The sequence below is a fragment of the Alosa sapidissima genome, chromosome 21 (assembly GCF_018492685.1).
Source record: "Alosa sapidissima isolate fAloSap1 chromosome 21, fAloSap1.pri, whole genome shotgun sequence".
Lineage (NCBI taxonomy): Eukaryota > Metazoa > Chordata > Actinopteri > Clupeiformes > Clupeidae > Alosa > Alosa sapidissima.
This window is the reverse complement of record NC_055977.1, coordinates 25,526,521-25,536,520: the sequence shown is the minus strand read 5'-3', so window position 1 is coordinate 25,536,520 and position 10,000 is coordinate 25,526,521. Positions and strand designations below refer to the sequence as shown.

The following is a 10,000-nucleotide window of genomic DNA, read 5'->3' as shown; positions in this document are numbered from 1 at the left end:
GTCAGCAACACGCTCTGCTCGAGCATTGTTAGGAGATGAGTTCGAGGCTGTGATACGTCTCGGCTGAGCTGACGGCCTGCCATTGGAATTGAGAAGTCTCGCTGAAGCGGTAAGAACACTGAAAACTTTTGCCCCTGAATTGCTCCTGTTGAAAAAAGAGAAATATTTCAGTGGAATTTGCTATTACCAATTTTTTCGATCTGCCTTAGCAGAGTAATGGGACTGTGAGAGAAGACGGAGATTTAAGGGGATAGAACACTAGATAAAGCCTGCTGTGACCGTCTCTCGCTCGAGCTTGACCTGAGGGTTGACTGCCCACACAGCACGGAGCCTTAGAGTGGACCGGTGTCAAATCAGGGCTTGGCCTGCGGCAGCCTCTGATGGGGTACATTAGAGGTCATGGAAAAGTTTTGAAAAGTTTTGAACAGTTTTGAAATGTTGAAATGCTTGAAATGTTGTCAGTGGAAGTTGGTGGAAACCCTGTTAGATGTGTTATGGGAGGCCAACCCTCAGGTCAGATCGAACTAAGACAGACCACACACAAACACGTCTTAAAACAAACACACTTCCAGTAGGGCTGGGATTAAATGTCAGAAAGACAGATTAAGGTTTGCCAACCCAAAGGTAATACAATTTCAGGAAAATATTTCATAGAGGTAACAACACACGTTTCCTTTGCTAACAGATATTGAGGTTCAAATTTAATGTAACAGACCTGGTAAATCTTTGCTTCAAACTTCTCTTCAGAACATTTACATTTCTTGGCTGGCTACTATAGTCTGTTAATAGTCTGTGAGAACCTAGACAAACCTATTATAGATTTGAGTTTGCTCTGCAGGTCAATCTGGCAAGGATGCCATTGACACCCATTTCCAATATTACAAAAACCCAGGCACCAATCACGATCTTCCATGGGGCGGGCTTTATATAATGACAGATACAGCAATGCATTCAATACAACCAATGGCTATGTTGATAGTAACATGTTTAAACATCTTTAGAATTGAGTAAACAACTGCATTTAAAACCTTTGTTTACAATATAGATTTGATTGCTGCACTTCTGAAACGATCTTGTAAGAGTTTAATGCGCCAATTTAAGTTTAATTTTACTGCTGGACACTCCCCTGGAAGTCATAAATCAATAAAGCCTTTCCAGACCCACTCTTAATCTCAATAGAAATTTAAGAAGTGGTCTGGTGTTAATCTAATGACCAAAGTAGGAAATCCATCTAAGCCGACCCCAGTAACCATCCATATTGAAATCCGTTCAGACCCAATGCCCTCTTGGACTCTACCAGTCCATTGGTGCAAAGCAAGTGTAGGTAAGACTATATAACAATTTGCTACTTTTTGAGGTATGCTTGTATAAGGAAACTAATTATGTTATCACCTTCAAATTCATTTTGATGATATATGGTCATGTGACGGACAGATACACACATGTGTTATTCCCACCAGCTGTCCAGGATATGCACTGTGCAGTTCTGTCATTGCTCATCAACTCTATTGCCAAAATCACTAGTTGGCATGTTGGCATGTAGCATTTTGGCACGCTTTTAGCAGTGTCAATGGTTTAGCAAGTTTTTGCATGCCTTTTATGTAGCTTCTTTTAGACCAAAACCTGCATAGCGTTGCTTTAGATGTACCAAGGGATATAAGAATTGAGACAAGAACATTTTTGATTACTTGTTTGTCCATTGTATAGCAAAATTGGCCACCCACCATGGTCTAAGCCCACTCAACAACCCCCTTCCCCCTCAAGGTTGGACTGAAGAATGTCTTTTCTAACTGAAAAACTGAATTCTAACTAGGGAGACCATGATCTTTTTAAGAGTTAGAACCATAATTTCACAATGTTAATAATGACCAAGTAAAAGGTCAAAAGACAGTTCTAGTGCATGAGTCAGGTGGATAATGTTGACAAATTGCCCACACCTCAGAGCCATCTGATAAAAGCACTGGAAAGACAGGATGACCTCCACTGATCACTGTCACATGTTGCCTTTGTATCAATATGTGAACTTCTCCGATAAGATCAATGAACCCAGGGATCAGCTGTGACATGGATAAATGAGGCAGGATGAGAAAACAATTGACCGGACACAAAGTCTGGTGATCTATTTGACCTCTGAAGCGTTGAGAGCTTCAGTCAATACTGGCCACAAGGGGGTGCTGTGAAGCCACATTTTCCATCTTCATCAAGGTGACATTGTTGTGTGTGTGTAACATGGAAAGTGAGTCTTGGGCTATTGTCATGATCACTGCATTATCTATGTGTGTGTGTGTGTGTGTGTCTTTGTGTGTGTGTTTGTGTGTGTGTGTGTGTGTGTGTGTGTGTGTGTGTGTGTGTGTGCGTGTGTGTGTGTGTGTCAGGACAAGTCATTGTTTTTCACAGCTCCCCTAACACTATCTACACGCCTGGAGAAAGCTGTTGCATGCTGGTCAATTTGTACCGTCTGGCGTGGCAAGCATGGCATCAATGTGACAAGAAGACCAGGACCAGACAGTGTGGCTGAAGGGGGTGGGAGCTGACCATGCCATCAATTCTGTCTGGACGAATCGATTCACATCCTCTGACACGCTGGACATGGATGGACGCATGGGCATCTCTGTCTTGATCTCTCTCTCTCTCTCTCCCTCTCTCTCTCTCTCTCTCTCTCAAATTCAAATTCAAATTCAAATTCAAAGGAGCTTTATTAGCATGACTGTTTGTATACAGTGTTGTCAAAGCCAGTGTTACAGTTTCTCTCTCTCTCAATTCAATTCAATTCAAGAAAGCTTTATCGGTATGAACGTTTCAGGAACATTGCCAAAGCTCAATTACAAGTACACGTAAGAGGTTAAAAAATAAATGTTTAACAGAATTGTAAAATTTACAAATAAGAGGACATACATCTCTCTCTCTCTGTATCTATCTATCGCCCTCTCTCTTTCTCTCTCTGCAGTGTGAATGGGCTCCCCAAAACATCAAGTTAAAACAACAATACCCTGAGAAGGGTAGATATAAAAGACCAGATAAAGAGATACAGAAACAGAGTGGGTGGGAGAACGAGGGATAGAGAGATAGATACAGAGAGAGAGAGATACAGAGAGAGAGAGAGAGAGAGACGCTCTGGGAAGGGAACGCAGTGGGCTGTCGGCCAGCTCGTAGCGACTGTCAGTCCAGCGGGCGCTCCTGACCCAATGGCAGCATGGTGTGGCGTGGGGGGCGGGGACAGCGGCGGGGGCGGGCCGACGGGCCTACTCACACTGTCACTGTGCAGAGGGAGAGAGAGAGAGAGAGAGATGAGGAGAGAGAGATAGAGGAATAGACACACAGAGACAGACGCAGAGAGAGAGAGATGAGGAGAGAGAGATAGAGGCACAGAGACAGACACAGAGAAAGAGAGATGAGGAGAGAGAGATAGAGACACAGAGACAGACACAGAGAGAGAGAGAGATGAGGAGAGAGAGAGAGAGACATAAATATGTATGTGTGTATGTCCAGAGTTATTGTATAATAAGTGCTTTGGCAATATGAGTGAATTTGGCAGGCCAATAAAGCATTTTTGAATTTGAATTTGAATTTGACACATAGAGAGACGAGACAGACAGAAAGAGATAGAGAGCCATGAAGAGAGAGATAGAAGCACAGAGAGACAGAGAGAGTGAGAGAGTGAGTGAGTGAAAGAGAGAGATGAAGAGATGGAGGGGGTGGGGCACTGAGAGATCAAGAGATGGACATAGAAGAAGAGGGGGATGTAGAGATAGACAGATAGAGAGGGAATGAGTTCAAGAGAGATCAAGAGATGAACAAAGAGAAGAAAGAGAGAGAGGGACAGAAAGATGGAGTGGGAGAGAGAGAGAGGAAGGGCTGTGCACAGACCACTGGCTGCCCAATGCAATAATTGACAGGCCTTCAATTAGGGACCTTAAATGACTCCTCTGACTATGATATCAGCCCACTCACTCGCTCTCTCGGCCTCGCTTTCTCAGTCTCTCCCCCTCCATCTCTCTCTGTCATACACACACACACACACACACACACATACACTCTCTCTCTGTCTCTCTCTCTCTCTCTTTCTCTTTCTATCTCTCTCTCTTCTCACTCTCTCACATACACACACACACACACACACACACACACACACACACACACACACACACTCAGGCAGCCATGGAGAGAGATGCACAGAAGCTTTTGGCCCTCATTATACCCAGGGGGCCATCACCCACTGGAGACAGTAGCGTATCTGAAAAGTGAGCCGGGCTAATGGCCTCTGATGCCACCAGAGCCCGTCCGTTTCCTTCTGGGGCCGAGGATGAGGACCAGAGTCCTTCGTTTAATGGCCCCTTCACTGCCACATGGTGATGGCCATCACAGTGTCCTCCTGCCACCACAGCTCAGCTCAGGACCATCTCAAGAGAACCAACGATGTCCGGAGCAGAGTGAGATTTTAGCACCAGGCTGGGTGGCATAACGCGTAACGTAGCCTACATCGTTATCGAGAGAGGAGAAGCCAGTGGTTATTGTTCATGTTTTGCCATCTTGTTTCAAACCCTAATACGTTGTCATCTCTCTCTCTCTCTCTCTCTCTCTCGCTGTCACTCTCTCTCTCTCTCTCTCCGTGTGTCCTGGGAAGAACTGGTCTGTAACGATGTTTGTTATTCACAGATCCTCTGCCGTGCAAACCCGTCGGCAACACTGCATAGATTACCTTTGATCAATGGCGGACGCATTGCCATGGCAACCCCTTTCCAGATGACTTGGGGTCTGGCAGGCGCTCCAGAAACCCTGCTGCAGCTTGCATGAATTAACACGCGGCCCCTCAATGAATGTGTGTGTGTGTGTGTGTGTGTGTGTGTGTGAGCGTTTGTCTAGTATGCGGAGGAAACGCCCCCACACATTATGGTACAGGTGACTCGGAGGCGACGAGGTGTTAAAGCAAAAGTTCTGAATATATATTTTGGTGCATTCTCTCTCTCCTACACACACACACACACACACACACACACACACACACACACACACACACTACTCTTTCTCAGTGTTACTGATGTGTCCCACTGCAATTACTGGAATCAAAAATCTCAAAAAACTTTTGAGAGAGTGTTGGTGCTGCTTTCTCCAAATAAATTGTAAGAGTGGAGGGACTTGACACTGGCTATCCTCTTTTGGCAAATCACTGATGCAACACATACAATCCTACTAATTACACAGCTCAGAGGGAAATGAATTGGGTGTACCGATGCATGGTAATGATGCAGTACTCTGCACTGTCAAAGCACAGCTGTGAGGTAGCTGAAAGTGCATCCGTCAAAGCATTTGTTGTTAGAGAGGGTTCTGACTCTTCCTAATGCTTTCATATGAACGGTCATGAGATATTTCAGAAAATATCTGTATTCTTCCTGGAGCCTGACACTATTTTGCTTTGCTTGCTTTGTGTTTAGGCTACCAGCATGTAATTGGGTACCGTAAAAATTCAAACAAGGATGATTCTGCCCTCTTATGGCAGTATATGGAAAAAACAGAAGAATGGCAGTTTGATACCATCCCACATCACCCTAAATGGGCCATCTGAGCAGATTTTTAGATTTATGTGTGTGTGTGTGTGTCTGTGTGTGTGTGTGTGTGTGTGTGTGTGTGTGTGTGTGTGTGTGTGTGTGTGAGTGGCGTGTGTGCGTGTGTTTGTCAGGCGTTCTTGTGGGGACTGCCCAAACTGCCACCCTGCCATGGGCTAGCTCAATTATGGTGGCAGTTTATACATAGAAAATACCCATACCCACCCCCCCCCACCCCCAACCCCAACCCCCCTGCCCCGACTGGACCAGAACTAACTGGCTAACGACCTGAGGGGAACCAAGACCTAAATAGCTGGACTAAACAAAAACTCTCTGGACGGGAAGCTGCAGGAAATGAGAATCGTCTTTGAACTACTTAGAACTTTTCACAAATATAGCGCTGGAAGTGGAGGGGTCAGAGAAATGCTCAGAAGACGGTTAAGGGACAAAAGGACTTGTGGGAGAGGGTTCAAACTTTTATTTTTGAGAACAGGAAATATGTGGTTGACCAAAGGAACAATAGGGGCAGTTTAGACACTGATTGCACCCATGATTTGAGGTGATTCGCACCATTTAAAGCACCCTACAATATAACAACAGGTCTTTCACTGAGAACAGCCAAACCTCCGTCTATAAGAAAGCTACACAGACATATGACATCCACTTAGAATATACACAGCCATGCTACCAATTTTATAATCTAGTAATCTGATATCAAAAACTAACTTGTTAGAGGTTTTGTTTATGCAAACAAACAATGTAACATGTTTCTGTGTGACTATATTGTCAATTGGTTAGTAATTCAAGCCGTTATGACAATTCACACAGACCCAACAGAACGTTTCCTAGAGACAGCGGGAGTTGACCAGATGTTCCTGCTGTTTTACTCTCTTGGCAGAAGAGCCCTTGTTTTGGGGAGATTGTTGCCAGCGCTTTGTGGCTCTTGTGGTGATGTGAAAAAAGCTAATTTTATCCATTTGAAAAGTGGCCTCTTTTCGTCTTTTTTTGTTTTTGTTCTCCCAACTCGGCCCATTGAGAAATACCATATTGAGTCGCACTGTGTCTGAGAAGGCCTCTTGAAAGGATTTTATAAATCGAAAAGAACTTGGCAAGGCTCAGCATTGTAGTTATTTTCCATTAAAGAAAGCGTGCGTGTGTGTGTGAGTGGCATACTGATGTTAATTTGTAATTTGACATCTGTGTGGGAAAAAAATGCTTCTAAGTCTAAATGAATAATTGCTGTCTGTACAAGATGTTCCTCAAGCATACAGCATAGAAAAAGTCAGACAGTTGCATAATTGTTGAGCTGAGTGAAGGATTGTCATTTGTCACGTCCAAATGAGAGGTTTTGTCTGATATCTTTTCAACAGGCCACTTGTCTAATTGGGCCATTTTTTTTCTTTGACAAGACACCCCCAACAGTCACACAGTTGCTCAGCACTGACACAACATCACAAGTATGTGGTCATAGACATTTGCACTACAGTTCCAGTAATGAAAAGTTTATGAGTTTTCCCCTGGCAATCACCACTAACTAAACCCCCTGCATGTCTGAGTGGTGGTTTTGTAAGATGTCTGCTCTTAAAACACTGTGAGTGTGCTGAGGAACGTAAAGCCAGGAGGTCTGCATTCTGGCTCTCTGGGTTAGGCAGCATGGGGCTGTTTTGGTGAATGTGTCACCGTGGAAACGGTAGGGAACAGATGGTGAAGAGACAGTAGATGTGAGAACCAGCAGAGATTTTATAATGAGGGGACAGCACTCAAAGAAGCCTCCATTGAAATGGATGGGGTTAGTTGTCTACACATATCCTGCAGCTTCCTGTAACGTAAGTAGCCTGATCTTCCGAAATAGCTGCCCGAAGCTGCTACCAAGATGGTTGAGTGGTGGAACTTGCCTGTAAGATCTTTGGTATCTCTGGGTCAACAGCTGGGCCAAGTGGACACTCTACACAGCCTGTTTCTTGAGCCCTCTGTCACACTCTCTCTGCATCGGACTGTTTTGCATGGACACTCATGTCCTGTGTTCCACTGACCCTCCCTCAACAAGTTCAAAAGGAGTGAAATGGAGATGGATGGTGCGAGCAGATGATGCTGTAGTTCACGTGTGGAGACTGCAGGAGGTGCGGCAGGCCACAGCAGGTCAACATCTACCTGTGTAGTTAGTTACTGAAAGTTTACTTCATTCCCAGGTATATATCATGATCATAATGAATGTAGATATGTCCTATATGTCCTAAGAGGTCACGATCTACGAACAGTGAAATGAAAGTCAACACGCACGCACACACATGCACACACAGAAATAAACAAACAATCAAATAAATAAATAAATTCTAAGCGGAAGATGGAAGCTGCAGTGTTTGATTTAAGCGGTTGAGAGAGCGCTGTGGCAGGCCCCTACTGTGAGCTACTGACGCTGGCTCTGATGGTGCACCGTAGGACTCCACATGGCATCAGGAGGGTACCGTAAGACTCCACATGGCATCAGGAGAGTACCGTAGGACTCCACATGGCATCAGGAGGGTACCGTAGGACTCCACATGGCATCAGGCACTAGGGCACCGCTAGTAACGATTACTGTCAAGCAGCAGGACCTCGGGAAGGGAACATGTAGAAAGGGGCTCCCTGTGGATGCGGCTGTAGTCAGGGACGCAGCCAGCTTCTTCAGAGAAGAAGAAGCAGAGGCTAGTTCATTTCTTTGCATTTAATTGAGACAGGACAGTAGAGATGGACAGGAAGTTAGCGGGGGAGAGAGATATGGGAGAAGGAAAATGAATCTGGGTTCCCTGGATGCTGACGCCTGCTCCACAACTCCCCCCAAGGCTTGGTCATGTATAAAGAATGACTGCGCATGTAGAAAGAAACCAGAATAGTCACAATAGTTATTTAAAAACTGTATATACTCATTTTTAATAGTTTCCTTATAAACTGTACATTTCAAAAGCATTCACATATCATGTGGCAGACAGATAAGATTGGAAGATGGTTTTGACTTGTCATAGGAAATCCAGTGCTTTTGTGGATCAGCAGATGATTCCTGGATGACAGTCATGTGAGTAGAAGGTCTGGAGTCGGTCAGTCCCCAGTTGTCTCTCGGGCCGCAGCACAGTGTCCATATCACTATAGCCCTTCCCTTTTTTACTGTGGATGTCCTTGTAAAATAATTGTCCTTAGAATAAAACTTTTATGATATGCCTCCTTAGCAGAGGACGTCCTTGAGCTCTGACTTTGGTATGATAAAGCTGTCAAGACTCTCCTGTCTCTAGCTTACCCTGGTTATTCTGCATTCCTGTTGCGTAAAGCACTCTTTACTCTTGCTCTGCAGGCTTGAATTCACTTTGCTACTTTTTTCATTTTGTGCTTCAATGATTACACTCCCCCCCTCCCCTTTTCATTTAACAAAGCTGCAAGCTCCAATCCCTCTTGCTCCTTAAAGCACAAGAATAATTATCTACAGCTGATTAAAAACCTTGGCAGCATATGCACAGACCTCCAAATCATTAGTGTTAAAACATATTGGCTGTTGTCACAGCCGAAAATGGTCTCCTATACAGTATATTACCATGTTGATTGTACTGCCAGTATGCGTATTATTTGGTATGCATAGGTAATGATTGGGAATAAAGTGCAAAACTGTTTTAGTTTGGAAGACGTTTGAAAGTCTCTGCTCAGGCCAGCACCGTTCAAAAGGCTTTTTCAAAAGCAGAGGCGATCAGTTATCCACCATTCTTTTCCAAGATGCCTTGTTTGGTTTGAAGGTGATTCAGTTCCAACTCCAACTGAAACACGGAAGAGAAGCCGGTCTGTGGGATGGTCCTTGCGTAGTCACATGCGCCAGAGACAGAGACAGAGTCAGGCATCTGAACCAGGCTGAGTGAGTGAGTGAGTGAAGTCCTGTGGAGTGGACTCGCGTAGCAGGGCCGCTGATGGACGGTGGCGGAGTTTTTTTTTTTTGGTGTGTGCTGTGTGTCCCAGCCCCTCCAGCAGGGGGCGTCTACTTCTCGTCGCTGACCGAGCAGTCCTCCGAGATCTTCTCCTGGGAGACGCTGTGCTCAGAGAGCTTGTCCAGCTCGTCCATGTCGTTGAAGCGCTCGGCCACACACTGCGCGGTGAGCCGGGCTTCGGGGTCGTGGTCCCAACACTCCTCTATGGTGCCGCACACCAACTGAATGCCCTGTGGAGATGGAGAGATGGAGAGAGAGAGAGAGAGGGAGAGAGCATTAGCGATGAGGAAGATGAAGGAACAAAGGGATGAAGAGAGACATGGGAAAAGTGTGTGTTGGAGAGGGAGCTTGAGTATGTGTGAGCGTGAGCGTGTGTGTGTGTGTGGGTGTGTGTGTGTGTGGGAGCTTGAGTATGTGTGTGTGGGTGAGTGTGTGTGTGTATGTATATGAATGTGTGTGTGTATGTGTATGCTTGTTTGTGTATGTGAGTGTGCATATGTATGTGAACAGTAT

The 10,000-nt window shown here is 45.1% G+C and overlaps 1 protein-coding gene across 2 annotated transcripts in view; it reads right to left on the bottom strand.

Moving 5' to 3' along the window:
- Window positions 1–8,425: 8,425 nt before the first annotated feature.
- LOC121695809 (TGF-beta receptor type-2-like) overlaps window positions 8,426–10,000 on the bottom strand; it is a 27,793-nt gene continuing 26,218 nt past the window's right edge. For both annotated transcript variants that reach the window (XM_042076937.1, XM_042076936.1), the window contains one exon: window positions 8,426–9,717. In XM_042076937.1, coding sequence (XP_041932871.1) covers window positions 9,538–9,717 — 180 coding nt within the window. In that variant the 3' untranslated portion in view covers window positions 8,426–9,537. The remainder of the gene's footprint in view (window positions 9,718–10,000) is intronic.